The sequence below is a fragment of the Lissotriton vulgaris genome, chromosome 10 (genome assembly GCF_964263255.1).
Source record: "Lissotriton vulgaris chromosome 10, aLisVul1.2, whole genome shotgun sequence".
Taxonomy (NCBI): Eukaryota; Metazoa; Chordata; class Amphibia; order Caudata; family Salamandridae; genus Lissotriton; species Lissotriton vulgaris.
This window is the reverse complement of record NC_141698.1, coordinates 546,428,252-546,448,855: the sequence shown is the minus strand read 5'-3', so window position 1 is coordinate 546,448,855 and position 20,604 is coordinate 546,428,252. Positions and strand designations below refer to the sequence as shown.

At 49.3% G+C, this 20,604-nt stretch overlaps 1 protein-coding gene across 2 annotated transcripts in view; it reads left to right on the top strand.

The window, feature by feature from the left end:
• The window catches only part of LOC147688502 (coronin-7-like), a 1,252,182-nt gene that overhangs the window by 867,210 nt on the left and 364,368 nt on the right, over window positions 1-20,604 (top strand). For both annotated transcript variants that reach the window (XM_086941395.1, XM_086941394.1), the window contains exons 13-14: window positions 8,105-8,200; window positions 9,651-9,776. In XM_086941395.1, the coding sequence (XP_086797521.1) occupies window positions 8,105-8,200; window positions 9,651-9,776 (222 nt within the window). The remainder of the gene's footprint in view (window positions 1-8,104; window positions 8,201-9,650; window positions 9,777-20,604) is intronic.

The following is a 20,604-nucleotide window of genomic DNA, read 5'->3' as shown; positions in this document are numbered from 1 at the left end:
TGAAACGGAGACTCAGGGATATGGGCCTGCGGTACTCTATGCTGTACCCTGCTAAGCTTCGCGTTGAGCGCGACCACCGGACTTTCTTTTTTGAATTCCCTGAGGATGCGGGACACTGGCTCGACACCCTGCCCCAGGAACGACCTGAAGCTACCGACCAGACGGAGGACGCCACCGGAGGTGCTGCTGCACAGGAGTGACTTTCTGCTCATTTGTCTCCCGAGACACGGGACGCCGTGAGGTGCTTCGACTTTCGACAACTGTTGTACATATTGACTCATTCTGCTATTGATATGGGGGGTGACGGGAGGGGATGGGATGCCTCCTTTCTCCTTCGTGGGCTTTCTGTAGGTTAGTTTTGGGGGCGACAGGCACACTGCTAGTTGGGGTGGATCTTAATTTGATGCAGGGGTGCAGGGTGGGGGGTAGTTGGGATGTGTGGTCTTGTTTTTTCTCCATTTTCCTTTCTTGGCTGAGGTATTCCTACTGTGTAGTATTGTTGCACTGGGTACTGAAACGGGGGGTTGGGGGAGGGTCGCGAATGGTCCTTGACGATGGGGGGTAAACTGCTTCATTTGCTTAGCTGGAATGTTAACGGGTTGGGGGATCGTATCAAGAGAGGTGTAGTGTTGCAAATGCTTAAACGGTGTTCTCCTGATGTAGTACTATTGCAAGAGACCCACTTGGTGGGTCACGCATGTAAGGCCCTGGACAGACGGGGTTACAAAATGGTGGCTCACGCAGGTTTCTCCTCGGGCTCCAGGGGGGTGGGCATCATGGTGCGTGCGTCCCTCCCGTTGGAGGTGGAGTCTGTGCTGACTGCTGATAGAGGCAGATATGTGGCTTTGGTGGGTAGGTGGGAGGGCCGCACGCTGGTTTTGGTTTCGGTTTACGTCCCCCCGGGGTTGCAGGAGACTACGTTCAGGGATTTGGGAGGCGCCATCTTAGGACTCCCCGAAGGCCTGGTGCTGGTGGGTGGGGACTTCAATTGTGTTGTCTCAGGGGAACTGGACCGCTTTCCTCCCAGGGATCTTCGCCCTTCCCAATCCTGGATGTCTGATTTTGTGTGTTCCATGGGGATGGTTGACTGTTGGCGTCTGCTCCACCCTACACAGCGACAGTACTCCTTTCTCTCGGGCGCACATGGTAGCTTCTCCAGGTTGGACTACGTCCTGGCGCCGGCGGCCCAGGCGCAGTCCGTTTCCTCCGCACGCCTCCTGGCCCGAGGTATTTCAGATCACTCTCCGGTCTGGATCTCCTTCGACTTCCAGATTCCGGCATCCTCGCGGGTCGCCCCTATTAACCCGTGGTACTTTCGCGATCCGAAAACCCGTTCTCTCCTGGTCAAGGCTATGGATCGATATTTCGTGGAGAACACTGGATCTGTGACTTCGGCCGTCTCCTTGTGGGAGGCCTTTAAAACCGTGCTTCGTGGTGAGGCTTTCTCACTGATTGCTGAAGCGCGCCGCCGCCGCGATGAAAACGTGGTAAGGTTGGAATCTGAGATCGCGGACCTTAGTGCCCAGCTGGAGCTTGGCTCGTCGCCTGAATTGGTCCATGCCCTCTCTCTTAAGCAGTCTGAACTTCGGGCCACCGCTACTGATGCAGCGAAGGCCTTGAGCAGGGAACAGCAGGGACGGATTTATGATGCCGGCGATAAGGCTGGTAAGCTCTTGGCCTGGCTCGATAAGCGGGCATTGGCGTCCCGGGTAGTCCCGGAATTAGTGGGTGCGGACGGCATAACCTTGACGGACCCGGCGGCTATAGCTGAGTCCTTCGCTGACTATTTTGAGCAGGTGTATACCTCCGCAACCTCTCTCCCGATGTCCGCGTCAGTCGCCTACTTGGACGATATTGACCTTCCTTGCTTATCTGACCCTGAACGGGAGGATATGGACCGAGACCTGTCGGACGATGAGATCGCCCTGGCGATTCGCTCGCTGCGATCGGGTAAAGCACCGGGCCCGAATGGAATCCCGGTGGAACTGTATAAGCTCAGGGCTGACGCGCTGGCTGCACCGTTGCGTAAGATGTTTCTTGAGGCCCGTGTGCAGGGAGAACTTCCACCCGACCAGAGGCTAGCCACCATAGTGGTAATCCACAAGGAAGGAAAGCCGCGGGACCTGCCCCGATCGTACAGGCCCATTTCATTGTTAAACGCTGAACCCAAGATCTTGGCTAAAGTGTTGGCCAACCGGCTGGTGGGCGTGATCTCGGACTTGGTGCACCCGGACCAGTCCGGGTTCATCCCGCACCGGAACACGGCGCTTAACCTGAGGAGGCTCCACGCAGCTTTGGCACGTGCCCACTTGCTTCGCGATCCGGCGGTGGTGGCTTCCCTTGACGCTACTATGGCCTTTGACTCCCTCGAATGGGATTACTTGTGGGCAGTCCTAGCTAAGCTGGGCTTCGGGCCTTCGTACATTGGATGGGTCCGATTGCTGTACTCTGCTCCGCTGGCCAACGTGGCCGTCAACGGCAGGCTTTCGGCATCTTTTGCGCTACACAGAGGTACCAGACAAGGCTGCCCGCTCTCTCCACTTCTGTTTGCGCTGGCACTGGAACCCCTGGCGGCCAAGATTAGAATGCACCCAAATGTTTCCGGGATTGCGTGGTCGCCTGGCTTTGAGGATCGAGTGTCGCTGTACGCGGACGACATCCTCCTTTATCTTACCTCTCCTTGTCGATCGCTTATTGTGGTTTTTGACCTGCTGGGAGTCTTCGGGTCGTTTTCGGGGTTGGTCATCAACTGGTCCAAATCCTACCTATACACGATATGTGGGGACACCCCGCGCCTCCCCCGTGGGTGCTCAATCCAGGTGGCCGAGCAGGGCTTCCGGTACTTGGGCATCTACGTGTCGCTTGACCCCCGGGCCCGATACGCGCGCAACCTCCTGCCACCGCTGGAGCGCCTACGGAGAGATGTTGCATTGTGGAAGAAACTGCCCATCTCTTTGATGGGCAGGGCGGCCCTGTTTAAGATGATGGCGCTACCCCGCTTCCTGTACGCCCTGCAGAATTCACAGGACCCGATCCCTACTAAGTACTTCGGCGAGATTGAATCCTTGCAACGGGCACTGCTGTGGGACGGTCGGCCGAGAATATCGTTGTCCAAATTGACCATCCCTAGCTACGACGGTGGCATTGCGCTGCCGGATATGCGGAGGTACTATTGGGCGTCCCAGCTCGCGGCGGTCAACCACGGCTTATATGGTCCAGCGGTTAGTCCGGGCTATGCTATGGACCGATGGTTAGTGGGCGATGGTAACTACTATAGGGCTCTTTACTCCAAGACACTGGATCGTCGGTTGACGGGCCCCGCCAAGAACATGGTGCACGTGTGGCGTACGGTGACAGACACTCTCGGTTGGAAGGATAGGGTCACACTAGCCACTCCCCTGTACGATTCCGACGTGCTGGGGAAGCTGTGGAAGACCAAAGGCTTTGATCGGTGGGACACCATCGGTATATCTAAAGTTGGTGACATGGTAGTGCGGGGCGGCATTAAAACATTTGCTTCGCTGCAACAGGAGTACCAGCTGGCGCCGACGGAATTTTTCCGGCACGCCCAGCTAAGCCATGCCCTCTCCCCTCACGTCGCAAACGGCGAAGCCATCCCCGAGTCTTCGCCCCTGGAGGATCGGGTGCTGGACGGCCACATGCCAGACGGCGCCATTTCCCTGACTTATAAGAAGCTGATCAACGTGAGGGTGGATTTGCTTGAGCGATTGCGGACGCACTGGGTGAATGATGGTATAGAGATGGATGACGAGGAATGGCAGTCGGCGGCTTCGTCCCCCAGGGAGGTGGCAATATCGGCGCGGTTCCGCTTGGTCCAGCTGAAAATTCTCCACAGGGTGTATGTTACCGGCCCCAGGCTCATCCACATGGGGCTTTCTACGGATGGCCTGTGTCGGCGGGGTTGCGGTTCACTCGCCACCTTCCTACACATTATCTGGGAGTGTCCCGGTGTGGCCCGGTACTGGATGCGTGTGCATGAGGTGATGGAGGAGGTGACGGGCGTGGCCCTGCCAGCTGAGGCGCGACGTTGCCTCCTCAACGTGTGGTGCCCGAATGACTACAGTGTGGCCCAAACCCGGTGGGTGACTTTGGGGAATATGGTGGCCAAGAGGGACATTGCCCAGAAGTGGGGCGCGCCTGCTCCCCCGTCCCTCAGTCGTTGGATGGAAAGTATGGACTGGTGTATGGTGCGAGAGAAGACGGTGTATGTTACCAGGGGCAAGCCGAAAATGTGGAGGGCCGTGTGGGGAGCCTGGAACTCTTATCGGGGTGACTTGTGTGAACCCCCGCTTGAGCCTGAGGTGGACGCCTCACCCTCCCCTTAGAGAACTACCCTTCCCGTACTTCTGGTTGTGACATCCTGTACCGTTTACCCCCCCCCAGCTCATCGTGTTACATCTTGTGCTGATCTGGATGTGGGGCCCCTGACCCCCCCCCCAAAAGTGCCCTTACGTTAGGTCTGCGCTGTCCTCGGCCATTTCTCTCTTTCTTTCTCTGTTCCTTACCTATTGGTGCTTCGGCACCTGGTTCTTTAGTGGCCTCTTGGGGCCCTACTCCTCTAAGTTTATTTAGTAGTTCTCTATTATAAAATTAAACCTGATTAATCCTATGTGCTGTTTTGTACATGACTTATATGCCACTTCAATGCTGCCTGGCCTCCGGGATGTATGGCTGAATAGCGGTGTACTATTTTGGTCAATAAAGGTTTTTCAAAAAAAAAAAAAAAAAAAAAATACATCTAAGGAGGATAACATCAAGTCAGGGATGGCAAGGATGGGGGGCGCGGAAGATGCATGCTCATCTTACAGATTGTTCTAGAAAGTTCTCTGTGGGTCCTCCACCACCTTTGATAATGAGCTTCCCTTTGGTTCTGGCCTGTTAGGATATTGAGTTCACGTGGATCATGGGAAAGTCCGGTTCTTAAGAAGCACTCCATTCAGGCTTCTTCTCCTGAATATGATTCTAATTCTCTCTGCTCAGCCTGCAGTACAGCTTCTTCCAAGCCAAGTCACAACAGCTGGGTGTCCACCTGATCACTTGTCTTGTTCCCAGACTTGGCAAAAACAGATGGCCCTCTATGCTGGTGCAGCAGAGCTTCTGCCAAAGAAGCAGACAAACGCAACATACTGGTTTGGGGCTAGTGTCTTTTAAGAATGGTGGGCACATGCCCAATCGAGATGAGGAACAGGTTTGAAAATTATAACCTCAGCCAACCAAAGTACAATTCACCTCGCAGGACTTCTTCCCAGACGTTCACAAACAATGGGAAGTTGAGGCACCAACTGATCAAGGGAATTTGTGTGTAGACTATTTGAATAGGGTGAGTGTGATTTTCAGACAATCTTCAGTAGAACACAAAGGGAGAAGCAAGCTCCAGGCAGAGCTGACAAACCAGGCAGTGAAACTGATTTTGCTGAGTCGGGAAGCAGATGCCCAGGTAGTCAAACTGGTTTAGCTGAGTCTTTTATGTTCCAGCAGGCCTCAGGACTGATTTTATATTACAGACAGAAACAAGGCAAGGATGAAACTGCAAAGGAACCGAAACCATAGAAGAAGCAATAATGGCTTTACCTGGCACAGGGATCCACCATATTGTTCTGCTTGCAATGTGTCCTTGCAGAGGGAACGTTTCATACCTTGCACTGTCTCAATGGACAGTGCTTATACGTGCAAGCACAGAACACAGTATGTACATTGCAGGCAGTAATAAAGAAGGCAACCTGAGGGGGCTGAAAGTGATATGCTGGAGCGTGTTGCTAGACATATCTACCTGGAATACAGGTACAAAGTCCTGATCCCACCATTAGAATCTCAGATGCCACCAACCATTGGTCTCCTCATAGCCAGGCGAAGTGGCCATACGAGCTTTCTTTAGCGGGCGAGGCTGCACTTGAGCTCAGTTTGGGAGCAACACAAAAACACGTGTGGCAGCTCCCGTGGGCGCACTGAAGTCCAGTGCACTGTGGGATAACAAGAGAGCAAGCTAAAAAGTCAAACAAAATGGTAAGATGGCACAGCTGGCTTCATAGTGTGCCAAACTTTGACCCCATGCCCACACTTCTGACATTATAACCATAGGGTCTAGCTAGCGCTATATAAAACTTTATAAATAAATAAATAACTTCACACGTGTGGTGACAAAGGCTTAGTCTGAAACCTTGTCATGTGGGGTGCCAACAGAACCTTTAAACATCACACATTTATCGAAAGTCCAAATCAATTCAGGCTGGGGTGAGAGCATTGTCCAGCAGGAACTGGCGAACACAATGCAGTTGTAGAAGCAACGATGCATTAAAAAAATTAACCTGCACAGAAACAACTTAATACCTCATTCAGGCGCGAACCAAGCACTAATGCCTTGTGTGCATAAGTTTGTCCAGACTTCGGTTTGAAAGTAAAATTGATCATGTACTTCAACGTGCTGATTGTATGGGCAATTTTGGAAGAGTATCAAGCTTTTATTAGTAAAGGGAATCAGCACCTTCCTGAAACTAGGGCATTAATTACCCAGAGGTAGCTGGGAATGGGATCTGAAAACAGGCAACTTTCTAAATGCCCTTTAATTCATTCTTTTTCTGTAGACCACGAAAGAGAATAGCTCATAAATAGTTTGCCATTTAACCACAACTCCAAGTACTTTGAGGTTTCCGGAAGTCTGTGGCTACCGTAACTCAAGGATGGCTTGTGGCCAAGAAGGGGGCGTCAGGGAAACTAGAAAACTCCTGGAGGTGCTGCCAATCATTTTTATTCACAGGTCGTGTCTGTGCTCTTGACTTCACAACACAAGCCTCTCATTGTTCAGACTTGAATATTTTGTACAAAAAGTACTACATTAAGCCCTCGACTGCGCTCGCTCCTCTATCTCTGACAGTTTGTTCGTCTTCCGGATTTACTCGTCTCTCTGTGGCACTCTCAGGCCCAAGGTTTGTTTGCGGCGCAGCGGTAATCTCGCGGACACCAGTATCCTAACTCATGGATGAGAGATTGGTAGAATGTTTCCTCACAATGATCAGCATTTCACTTCCGTGGCGAGGGCGTGGGATTGGCATTTTTTGAGGACTTTGTTCACTGCATCTGATGATGTGTGATTGGCTGAGGCAGCGGCTGCTCCTCCGCTAAGGTGGAGGAGCGTCGCCCCACAGGAAACCTAAATGATAATAACACCATGGTATTATCATTTTATTTTTCAGTAGGCTCTGAAGGTGCAGGGCGGGGCTACCCACAGGGCAGAGGGGAGCACTTTCTAAGTGCGCATGATGGTTTGGCCGGCTGTCTAGGTCAATAAGTCATGCGCACTTTGCATGTTCTCCACTGGCTTTATTGTACAGCCTGGATGGGGAACATGCACAGGCTCCCACTATCTGTCTGAGCACCGAACCACGGTGCTCAGATTAGTCACAATGCTGCTGTCATGCTGGTGACTGCAACGTCGTGATTGGCTAGGGGAGTCTGCTTCCTGTGTCGACAGAAGAGGATGAAGGAGAAGTGGTGGCTGACAGGTAAGTGAAATGTTCTTTTTTTCTTAACCCCCCCCTGCCTCCCCTTCCCCACCAGCCCTCGCCTTACCACTACTGCCCATAGCAGCCACTACTAGGCTGAGGACATTCTCACCTAGTCAGCACTTCAGGAGTTGGATTGACTGAATGCATTCTATTAGTATCAGTGTTGTAATAGGAGAATATTAAATCACAAGGCATGTGGGGTTCTAAGTAACTTCACAAGTGTCTGATTACAGATAATCCCTTGGGTCGATGTCCTTAACCCTCTGGTTTTTATAGTCTTGAAGATTGTTCAGGGACCCTCGTTTGATGGTGGAGTTAAGCAAGCCACTGAATTTACGACCAACATCTAACTGCATAACTAGTGTTCCTGGCAAGTGGCTCCAAGGTCTGAGGGGGTCCCTGTGAGAGATGTAACGCTGACGCTTTGAGTCCTTTATTATTCATTATTTCTTTTATTTTACTCCATCTTTGTTATTGGGTTGGATTTAGGCGTAGTAGGGTTGGGAGGCAGGCATCATCTACTATACCAAAACGTGGATTGATACATTTCTTCCTTATGTTTTTCTTTTTCCATCCATCAGTCGATGAAGGAGTTCCACGAAGATCTGTTTCCAGAGACCCCTGGGAATATTGCACCCATGAAAGCCTCTGAGTGGTGGGCAGGAAGTAATGAACAGGTAAACTTATGTGCGCAACCCGATCATCCACATCATCGCCTATGCTAGGTGATCGACAACTAAGTGCCTGCGTATCCTCTCTATTTCCAGTTGCCCCTAATTGTTACATCTTTTCTGGCCTCTTTCCTTGGTACTTCACTGTTCTCATGGTTCCTGCACCAATAATTCAACACTGCTTTCTGGAATTTCTGACTTTGACCCATCTGTGGTTCTTCCATTTGAATTTTATGGCTCAAATTCTACTTGTGCTCTCCTTTATTTCCAAGGCATGTGTTCCATCTCTCTGTGCTTGTCAGTCTAAAGCCGTATCTAAAACACTACAGCAGAAGTAATCTACCTACATAGAGCATCTTCCAAGCTCATTTCTGTATCGACAACCATGACCCCATCCCACTTCCACGTGACAGCTCTTCTACCGCACCTTCTTCCACCATTACAGCTCATCCATCAAACCCAATGACCTGTACATTCTGTTTAGAGACCCACTGGCAAATATACAGCTGCAGATCCAGTCATACTACTAAATGTTCAGTTATGCTTCCAAGCTCACTGTCACAGGCAAGACCTTTGCACTAAACCCAAGCTAACCGCTATCTAGTGTTTGCCAGAACTTTCAGTTATTGTTTCTAAACCGTAGGCAGAATAAACTGAGGTGAAGTCAGTAACAGTAAATCCAAATACTGTGCTTACTTGAAGCTAACTATTGAAGCTGATTGGCTCCAGTAGGGGGTCCATTAGGAAACAACGGTCACATGCAAGGTAACTTCTCAAAATCTAAGATGGAGGGATATTCCAGTGATGGCCTCTGATTCATAGACTCAATTCATCGTGTACAGTTCTGGGGCATATTATAAGTCAAGAGAAATTTTGAGCACCTCTTCAGACCACAGCCCTGTGTACAGCTGGGACACCAAAGCCGCTGTCATGTGTATAATTGTATCCTAAACCCACATGAATCCATGCAGCCGAACCGCCATAGCCACTGCTTGGTATGGCAGTGCCCCCAACATATTAAAAGGTGTGCAGTTCTACAACAAAATCCATTATTGTGTGTGAGTGTGGCACCAACCCACTGCCCTATCATGTACGCCCATGGTTTGATCTCACTGCTGCTTGTAAAGCTATGCCACCAATCCAGTCATGCGTACAGCTGTCTCACCAAAGACACACCCATGTATACAGATCTCTTTATAAACCAATTGCCAAAGGTACAACTGTGCTGATAAATTTCTTTGCATGGATTTTGCTTCTCCATCTGAATCTCTGTGACTTTCACTCTGTCTTCAAATACTCTGGTGCTTGTACAGTCATCCACTAAACTGTTTGGACTGTATTAGCTCCAAGCAACCGAGCAATGTAATTAGTCACATCAACAAATGCCAGGCAGTAGCCCAGGTAGGCTTTCACCGCTTGTGGGCACACCACTGAAGTCTTACATGTTGTTTATCAGATCCAGAAGGTGAGCCTGAACCCATCTCGGAGACTGAAGCTGGGCGTCACCTCACGCCAGACACCTGAGAAGCCAGTTTTGGACTGCCAGAAGCAGAGCTATGACTCAGGAGATGGAGATGCTAATGTAAGTAGTTGATTCAATCCCCAGCTCTAAAGGAGGCTGTCATACATTGATGGTGCTTTCTGAGGCAAGGATGGAAAGGTTAATGTTTGGTTTCCTGCTTTATGTGAGCATGAAGAAGACTAATGCTTCAAAATATGTCCTTTTACTCAAACTGCTAAAAGTTTCATTAGGCTTCAGGTGTTGTGCCTGATGTATTGTCCTTCTGATGGTGTCCCTTCTCACTTTGAGGAAATCACCATGAATACTACAGCCGGACATGTGAACTCTTTACTGCTTCTTTTAAATGCTAACACTTCTGATTACGCTGGTGAGTAGGGCACGGAGAGGGTTCTCCTGGTCATCGGGAAAAGCTTCTGTCCACTTCCCATTTTCTTATTCCTCCCCACAGCTGACCACAACTGTGATCATGAATCCTGTGGTGTCCAACTACACTAGATGCTTTACTCCATCATTCCACTCTTGGCAGCAGAAGGAGTGTTCTTTTGTAGGCCAAAGTAACACCAGTGCCTGCTTTCATTCCAGTTGTATAGCCATGAAGTGGTTCTTTTGAAATCGAGGTAGTATTTGCTCACCTACACTAACCTTAAAGCCACGTCCTCTGGTCCTTGTTCATTCTGATCCTTTCTTTGGTCACACTCGGATGTGTATACTCTCACAGTCCTGCAAATTCTACACTCCGCTCATAGGATGAACCATTTAGTGGTGACCACGCAGAGGTAAGGGTGGCAGAGGAGGAAGAAGAGTGATAGAAAGAGAGTAGTAGATGCATGGAGATAAGGAAGGAAAGTGATCAGGAAGAGGAATTGCAAAAAGAGCAAGATAAGAAGAGGAAATTGGGGTCAGGTGTGGGGTATTTCTCCTGAAACATGCAAAACATAAACTGTACAAAAATATTTGTGTAGTGGTGAAGCGAATAAGTGACATACAACCGACGCATAGTGACCTATCTAGGAATCAGCAATTTGGCCGACAGGATAAGCCGAAACTTGAGTCTCCTGGTTCCTCAGTATGCAGTTGTGTCACTAGACCCATCACCTACACTCAGTGTCTTTCGAAGTCACACCATATGAACCCTAAAAAGAGGTCACCTTTCTTACACAGCAGAGGTATTAACAAAATGTCTGCCATCAATGTGAGGGATTAGCGCGGGACTGAATTATCTCCCCGCACCGAAGTTCATTCGTGCCCAGGCACGTCTGCAGAAACAAAGGACAACTTTTGAATGAACCACAGGAAACTAGGATAGGAGAACAAAGGTGAAATTGACACTCAATGATAGGGACATATCACCTTAAACTCTCATTGTTGCATAATCACAGCTAAAAATGTGCATGCTTTGTTTGTCTGACAGTCATTCTTTCAAAACGAATAAAGGAAATGTCTGCGAAGTGGCAAATAAGGGCTTGGCAATGACTCTCTATTTATATAAGGCACTGGGAGTGATTTTGGACATTGCTTAAGAGAGGCGAAAAGGGGCTGATGGGTGGTCAGGTGCAGCCCTTTTAAATCGCATCCACTGTCTATCAGGCAATGTAGTGTAGGGGTGTAGTGTCAGGACATGTAGTAACACACAACCACCAAGCTCAACCCACCCAAGTTTATGTGTCAAGGCAGTGGTCCAGCATCGCTTCAAGTCTCAGTCTAGCTCCTGCAGCCTGCGAGTCATGCTGTGGATTTAGGGACCCTCGGTTGGAGGTAGTCAATCTTTGTGAGCCCTTGGAAGCATGATGTTGAAGGAGACCCTGCCTAAAAGACCCTGCCTAAAAGTAGGCATTCATTGGATGGCATTTTAAGTACTTTTTGCTCTTTGTGACATGGTAGTGATTTGTTTGAATACATTGGTTTATTGTCAAATTGAACAATACAAAAGCATTTAATCAAAAGAATGATTTTGCTTTGCGAGAGACACTAAATAGAATTTGTGACTTTAAAAGGTTGACATTTTCTGACCTTGTCACCCACTATTTTATAGGAAGACTTTTTATAGTGTGAGGTGTTATGTAGTGTAAGCATGATCCCAAGGCGATAGAGCGCTTTACAACAAAAGGACAAAATGATCAGGGTAGAAAGGTAACAGTACAATAACCAAGGAATTATACCAAATCAAAGTACTGCAAACAAAAACAAATAAAACTGAAGAGGGAATGGAATATAATGAGTGGAAAATATACATTTCTGATTTGAAGATGCTTAATACGTCCGCATACAAAGGAAAGCACCGTAAAGAACCATTAGAGCGGACATTACAGGATGGAGAAGTAGGAATCCTCCAGGTAAGTATAAGTGTGTCGGTGAATGTCTGCGTACATTCCATGGAATCTCACCAACATGTTATGTTATGTTACTGAGTATTTCTAAAGCGCACGTTCACCAATCCATGTCTCTTGGCGCTGGAATGCTAATACAGCCTAAGTCCCTGATTATTGGTAAGCCTGTTTGAACAGCCAAGTTTTCACAAGTTGTCTGAATCTGGTGTAGTTTGCCGTGGACCTAAGGTCCACTGGCAAAGTGTTCCAGATTCACGGAGCAATAATGGAGAACATACAACCTCCCGTTAGTGGTTTTTTACATGGTGAGACCACCAAGTAATGTAGGTGGCTTGATCTCAGTTGTCTGGTAGGACAAGACTTGTTGATCAGTGACTTCATGAAGGCAGGACAGTTCAGATTCAGGGCCTTAAAGGCCATGTAGCACACCTTGAACCCGTTTCTCTGCTCAACTGGCAGCCAGTGAGGGCCCTTCATTACGTACGCAATATGGCCATTTTTGGGCAGATAGCATATCAGTCTGGCGGCCTGATTTTGAATTAGCTGGGGTCTGCGCAGAAGGATTTTAGGGAGGCCCTAATAGAGAGAGTTGGAATAGTCAATTCTGGATGTGACTAGGGCTATTATTACCTGGATCAGAGCCTCCCTAGTGAGCAATTTCCTTATCTTTTTTTATGCGCAGCTGTTGGTAGAAGGTTGCCGACGTAATGGCGCCTACTTGCTGCTTAAACGAAAGCTCCTCATCAATAATGACCCCAAGGCTTTTTACTGCCTTTTTAGAGACAGGCGGAGAACCCATCTCACTAGGCCAGAGGTCCCTTTAGAAAAATCAGTTGACTTCACGCTGGACTATTTTTTCTCCCTCAAAGGATACATTATTTTCAGCATAATGAAACCGAATCATTGTTAGTTCCACCTTTGTGCACAATATTAAGGAACTAAATGCAGGCCCCTTCCGGACAACGGTTCAAGCTCTAGTAATCACCCATATTGATAACTTCCTGCAAGAGGATCCCAAATTACTTTGGTTCTGCTAAAAGAAATATCACAGATCTACAAGGCTCGGAGTCAGAAAGTTTGAAGTCATCGCTCCACCTCCTTACCTTGCTCAATTATTATTACAGAGCTTTGTAGTGTGCTACCTGTAGCCTGTCGATTACTTGAGTATGCAAGAGGGGAAAGTGGCATAATATTGATTGAGAAAGAATGGAGGAGTTGACAGTGTCCAATAGGTTTGGGCAGATGCCCCTAGTTTGTATTGAAGATTGGTACCCTGGGAGCTTGGAAGGTTACTTGAAAAGCCACTTCTGAATATCTCCATTTCAGGAGTTTCCTGAAGCACCTATCATACAGCGTGGACCTAGCTGAGGAGCTTAACGGCATTCCAGTGTCTTGGACACTGTCCTCCCCGACACACCTGCCTTTGATATTCATTAATTTGTACAACTCTTCCTGGATCAAGGTGGCGGCTAATAAATGGAGGTTGCTGGCTGCGCTGTAGTTTGGAGGTAGGTTTTGCAAAGCATTTGGCCCTTTTGCCAGTAGGCTCAATGGACGGTGCAGAGATCCTTGACTTTTATCCTGCCTTCGACTGAAAGTCTGTTTAGAGATTTCATGTGCTCCCGCTTACACATGTTAAGGCACTTTCTAGCTATAATAATAATAATAAAGACATTTATAGAGCGCATGGAAAATAGTACGCCATCTCGGCGTGTCCCCGCGCTAAAAGAAGAGGCGAGAAACTCATAAGGGGGAGAAGACAGTACGAGGCAAGGGGCAATTAAATAGGCTATAAGGAGAACAGATGAGTTTTAAGTTGCCGTCGGAAAATGGTTTCTGAAGGCTCCAGGCGGAGATGGCTGGGAAGTTTATTCCATGCTATTACAGCCGCCACTCTGAAAGACCGACCTCCCATTTTTTCTCTCCTATAGCGGTAGGTCATAAGCGTGCCCATACCGCTAGATCTAAGTGATCTGCGTGGTTCATACCTGGTAACCAGACCTGTCAGATAGCTGGGGGCTTTATTCCAGATGATCTGATGACATATTAGGAGTGCTTTGTACTGTATTCTTTTTTTCACTGGAAGCCAGTGGAGGGCATCCAGGGTGGTTTTAGAGTTGGCTCTTCGAGGGAGTCTAAACACTAGGCGGGCTGCAGCATTTTGCAATATCTGGAGTCTTCCAATGCTTTTACAAGAAGCTCCCAGGAAAAGAACATTTCCATAATCGAGGCGTGACGTTATCAGTGCCTGGGTCATAGTGCGCCGGGCCTCCAAAGGAAGGAGATCTAGGGTTTTGTTGAGTCTTTAGGACTCCAAAGCACTTGCCTACTAGACGGTTGATGTGTGTCTCATAAGAGAGTGTGGGATCCATCCATATCCCAAAATTTTGGGCTTCAGTACATGGTCTAGGCATATCGCCTAAACAGCTTGGCCACCAATCACATGTCCAGAGCCGTTGATCACCACCAACCACCAGGACTTCTGTCTTGGATCCGTTTAGTTTAAGGCAGTGCGAGTCCATCCAAGTGGCCAGTGCTTGCATACAGGCTCTGAAGTTATTAGCTTCAGTAGCCGGCGTTTGAGTGAGGGTGAGTAAGAGCTGTGTATCGTCGGCGTAGGATACAATCTCTACGCCGAACGATTGAACTAACTCAGCCAGGGGGGCCATATATAGGTTAAAAAGGGTAGGACTTAAGGCAGAGCCCTGTGGCACCCCCTGTTCCAATACCCACTATTCAGACTGGAAAGAGCCACGTTGAACCTGAAAGCTTCTGCCTGTCAGAAACGATTTAAGCCAACCGAGTGCTCTATCAGTCACACCTCCTCTGTTCAGACACTGTAGCAAGGTGATATGTGCTACAGTGTCGAACGCTGCGCTAAGGTCTAGCATGACCAGTGCCATGGTCAGGCCTGCGTCAGCTCCTTGACGTAGAGTTTCGGTGGCTCTTAATAGGGCCGTCTCAGTAGAGAAGCCTCTTCGGAACCCTGATTGTGAGGGGTGTAGGAGATTGTTCTTCTCCGCAAATGCTATCAATTGCACATTTGCAATTTTCTCTGCAATTTTAGCTGTATAGGGTAGCAGAGAAATAGGTCGTAGGTTCTCCAGGACATTAAGACTAACATTGGGTTTTTTCCTGATAGGTAGTACAATTGCCTTTTTCCAGTTTCTTGGCAGGGTCTGGGAGTCAAAGGATGTTGCAAGGACATGGCGGATGTATGGTTCTAAAGTAGCTATACTTGCGCCCAAGACCTTTGGAGGAGCGGGGTCACGTGGAGAGCCCGATTTTATGCTAGTACAGATGGTTGCAAGTTCTTTACTGGGTGGTAAGGTAAAGCATTCTAACCTCGGTTTTGAATTTGCCAACTCTAGTTCCTTCAGTTCAGTGAAGGTTTCTCCAGCCACAGGATGTGTGGAGAAAGAGCTGTATATTTTCTTAACCTTGTTGGCAAAGTATTCTGCCACCTTGTTACATTCCATGACAGAATCAGCTTCCGGAGAATTGGAGAGTGAGACGACTGAGATTTCTTTATATATTTTGAAGAGTTCTCTAGATGAGCAGTCTGCCTCGCTAATTCTGTTTCCATAGAAGGTTGCTTTAGCAGCTCTGACCTGTTTTTGATAACTTCTCTGGGCTGTTCTGTATTGAAGTTTAGTGCAGTCATTCTTATCCTTGCGCCACAATCTTTCTAGCTTTTTGCACTCTGATCTGACCGACTGCAGATCCATATTGTACCATGGTGCCGATCTCTTAGCTCTATTTCCTTTTTTGGCCGTGGATAAAGGGGCTACCTTATTCAGGGCATCAAGGATTCGGGTATCTAGGTTTAGATTTGCACTTTCACTATCTGAGCCTCCCGGCATCCCACCTAAGCTTAGCGTCTCGTTAAAAATGTGTTGTGAAAATTTTTTCCATTTGCGGTAAGGGTAGCTATTATTGCCACTCAATTGGGGGGCACGCTTGCTTTCCGTGTTAATTTCAAAAGGGACTAAAAAGTGGTCTGTCCAGGGAAGTGGATTAGGAGTATTCGTGGTTATGCCCTCCCAGTTGCCCGATTTTGTTATCTTGTTAGCCTGATTATTAGCATTTTAGGGAGGCCAGTATAAATGATGTTACAGCAATCAAGCAGGACATGTCAAGTGCTCTAGTCTGTTCCATTCAGTGGTCGGGTTGGCGTAGTAGTATGAGTCTTTTACAGAGCAGGGAGAGTTGGGAATGGATCCCTTTGATCACTACATTGATTGCAGAATGAATTGCATTTCTGAGTCAAAGAGTATCCCAAGTTCCCCGATAAAGGGCTGTGAGACAAGATGGTCTTGCTTTCTAAGATTACAATGATCTCATTCTAGTTTCCATTCATGGACAAGACGGTCTCTCATCCTGTGGAAGATTGTCCACGTATAAGGTAATGAAGATTGTGTTACTTGTCTAAAATTATTCTGGGTGTCGTTGAAGTACATACATTTGGAAATTTACTTGGTCCTGTTCAAGAAAGCATGCCGAGAGGTTTATGTAGATGTTGAATTAGAGGCAAAAGAGGAATGAACTTTGGGGCGTGCCACAGTGTATGATGTGAGTGAACCATTAGTTGCGCTTATACTGACCTTTTCACTATGTTTGAAGAATAACAGTTTTACCCAGGATAGTATAGAGCCCTCTATTCCTGCCCACGTGTCTAGCCTTTCCATTAGTGACATGCACTAAGGATTGATTTGTGAGCAAGATAGCTGTTTTCTCATCTTTGTCCACTATGTTAGCTCTAGCTACTTTGGTGAACCTTGCAGGTCTGAACTCAGTATGACTGTCATGGAAGAGATGTTTTTATTCTGTGTACTTTTGAGGATCCTGCTGAGGGTATGTACCTGTAATTATCTGATGAGCGAGCGGGACGGCGTTGTTTAAGGCACGCAGCTGAGCACAAGTCGGATGCTTCTATACCGCTGTCAGCCAAGCTGAGCGTCTCAGCAGGCTCGCAGCGTTTGAACGGTATGAATGGAGGCAGTATTGAAAGCATTGTGATGAGATAATATCCAGAGGTGCCTGGGGAACTGGACATAAACTTGCGTATTATGCGTTTGAAAAACTCCAGAAGATATTCATATTGCTATTTAGATCCACACAGGCTTCTCGTCTTAGTTGGCATGCTCAGGAAGGATATTAAAGGTTTCCTTGGATTTGATGTTAACGTCTGTAATGCTGTTTTGCAATGAAAGTCTTTATGGCTCCTGTGATTGGTTTGAGTGATAATTAAAAAAATATATATCTTGCAGCAAGTTTTGCCCTCTTCAGACAATGATTTGCGCCGCTGGCGTACAAGACGGTAGCTGATGTGTTTGAGTTATTTGTTGCACCATTTGTTGAAGGTTTCATTGCCTTGTGTTGTGTGTGATTGCAAGGTTTGACTGACCACATAGGGTCTATATGTGGAAATCCATTTGTTGGATTCTAATGCCCTCACACACCTTTTCAGGTGTCATGCTTCATCATATGGGCTGCTCCTCGTTGGGTCGGCGGTGCAATACCCAACGGGCTCACCTTAAAAAGGGGCACTTTCTCTTCCAGGGGATCCTCATCAATAGTCATAAGCACTGAATATTCCCGCCCATGTGCGGGACCCCGGAAACAGTATAAAAAGATATATGTAAAAAACACATATGTCTCATTCCAAATATATGTAAATACATATATCATTTTTCTCACACCAATGCAGCTCCAAAACCAAGGCTAGACAATGTAAACACTTGTATATGTATAGCAATTAGAAAGGAAACAAGCATTGGAAATGCAATAGGTCTCGCAGCATTAGAGTTAGTGCTTTTAGAATTGTTTATGGGTTTTTTTGTAAATCTTTAACATTTTTGTTTCCTGTAGCCAATGCTAAAGAATTAAAAAAAAAGCCATAAACATTTCTAAAAGCTCTAACTCAAATGCTCCGAGACCTATTGCACTGTGTGAGGGTGAGGGGTTGAGGGTGAGTGAGGGTGAGTGAGGGTGAGTGAGGGTGAGGGTGGGTGAGGGTGAGTGAGGGTGAGTGAGAGGTTGAGGGTGAGTGAGGGTGAGGGGTTGAGGGTGAGTGAGAGTGAGGGTGAGTGAGGGTGAGTGAGAGTGAGGGTGAGTGAGGGTGAGGGTGAGTGAGGGTGAGGGTGAGTGAGGGTGAGGGTGAGTGAGGGTGGGTGAGGGTGAGGGTGGGTGAGGGTGAGTGAGGGTGAGGGTGAGTGAGGGTGAGTGAGGGTGGGTGAGGGTGAGGGTGAGTGAGGGTGAGTGAGGGTGAGGGTGAGTGAGGGTGAGGGGTTGATGTTGAGGGGTTGAGGGTGAGAGGGTGAGTGAGGGGTTGAGGGTGAGTGAGGGTGAGGGTGAGTTAGGGTGAGGGGTTGAGGGTGAGTGAGGGTGAGGGGTTGAAGGGTGAGTGAGGGTGAGGGGTTGAGGGTGGGTGAGGGGTTGAGGGTGAGTGAGGTGAGGGGTTGAGGGTGAGTGAGGGTGAGGGTGAGTGAGTGAGGGTGAGGGGTTGAGGGTGAGTGAGGGTGAGTGAGGGTGAGTGAGAGTGAGGGTGAGTGAGGGTGAGAGTGAGTGAGGGTGAGGGTGAGTGAGGGTGAGGGTGAGTGAGGGTGAGTGAGGGTGAGGGGTTGAGGGTGAGTGAGAGTGAGGGTGAGTGAGGGTGAGTGAGGGTGAGTGAGGGTGAGTGAGAGTGAGGGTGAGTGAGGGTGAGTGAGGGTGAGAGTGAGTGAGGGTGAGTGAGGGTGAGTGAGGGTGAGGGTGGGTGAGGGTGAGGGTGAGTGAGGGTGGGTGAGGGTGAGGGTGAGTGAGGGTGAGGGTGAGTGAGGGTGAGGGGTTGATGTTGAGGGGTTGAGGGTGAGAGGGTGAGTGAGGGGTTGAGGGTGAGTGAGGGTGAGGGTGAGTTAGGGTGAGGGGTTGAGGGTGAGTGAGGGTGAGGGGTTGAGGGTGGGTGAGGGGTTGAGGGTGGGTGAGGGGTTGAGGGTGAGTGAGGTGAGGGGTTGAGGGTGAGTGAGGGTGAGGGTGAGTGAGGGTGAGGGGTTGAGGGTGAGTGAGGGTGAGTGAGGGTGAGTGAGGGTGAGTGAGGGTGAGTGAGGGTGAGTGAAGGTGAGTGAGGGTGAGTGAGGGTGAGTGAGGTGAGGGGTTGAGGGTGAGTGAGGGTGAGTGAGGGTGAGTGAGGTGAGGGGTTGAGGGTGAGTGAGGGTGAGTGAGGGTGAGTGAGGGTGAGTGAGGGGTTGAGGGTGAGTGAGGGTGAGTGAGGGTGAGTGAGTGAGGGGTTGAGGGTGAGTGAGTGAGGGGTTGAGGGTGAGTGAGGGTGAGTGAGGGTGAGTGAGGGTGAGTGAGGGTGGGTGAGGGTGGGTGAGTGAGGGTGAGTGGGGGTGAGTGAGGGTGGGTGAGTGAGGGTGAGTGAGGGTGAGTGAGGGTGAGTGAGGGTGAGTGAGGGTGGGTGAGTGGGGGTGAGTGTGGGTGAGTGGGGGTGAGTGTGGGTGAGTGGGGGTGAGTGTGGGTGAGTGGGGGTGAGTGGGGGTGAGTGAGGGTGAGTGAGGGTGAGTGAGGGTGAGTGAGGGTGAGTGAGGTGAGGGGTTGAGGGTGAGTGAGGGTGAGTGAGGGTGAGGGGTTGAGGGTGAGTGAGGGTGAGTGAGGGTGAGGGGTTGAGGGTGAGTGAGGGTGAGGGGTTGAGGGTGAGGGGTTGAGGGTGAGGGGTTGAGGGTGAGGGGTTGAGGGTGAGGGGTTGAGGGTGAGGGGTTGAGGGTGAGGGGTTGAGGGTGAGGGGTTGGGGTTGAGGGGTTGGGGTTGAGGGGTTGAGGGTGAGGGGTTGAGGGTGAGGGACTGACTGCTGGCATCTGGCGAGAAAACTCTATGCAGCGGCAAAACAGCCTGAGCAGACCCAGCGGTGGCCATATCCAACGAAGGAGCGCACTGGCGGCGACGTCCTGCTTCAGGCTGGCTCTCCCAGGATGGTAGCCTGGTGCAGTGCAGTCCTATTGTGTTGCACCTCCGCCTCTGTCTAATCCCCGTTCTGCTATCTTGGAGCGAATGGCAGCATGTGAGGCCACCGGGCTAGATGACCGAAGGTCATGGCTCACCTGAGTTGCATGAGGGAGCTTACAGGCCGGAGAGAAATCGTGGCGCCTTTGGACTGGACTCAGCAGCCTCGACACTTGGGGAGGGGCAGAGGCAGCGAGTACACACTTTGGGGAGGATCCCCTTACTAACAGAGCACAGCAGAGGACGTGGTGCGGACCGCTGCTCGGGCCCCCGTGTACCAGAGCTGAACAGTGAGCACACACGGACGCTAGGAAGTGAGGCCAGAGATAATACGCCGGTGCCACAGCCGGACGTTGCCCAGATTAGATTACACCTCTCTGCTGGCGCCAATCAAGAATGCAATCTAAAAAAAACAAGCGAAAGGATCGGAGACACGGCGGGTAAAATAAACAAAAAAAGAAGCCGGAGGGAAGAGAGGGGAGGGGGGAGGAGAAATGCGACACGGCGGGAAGGGGAGGGGGCGGAGCGGGTCAAATAAACAAACAAGCCGGAGGGAAGAGAGGGGAGGGGGGAGGAGAAAT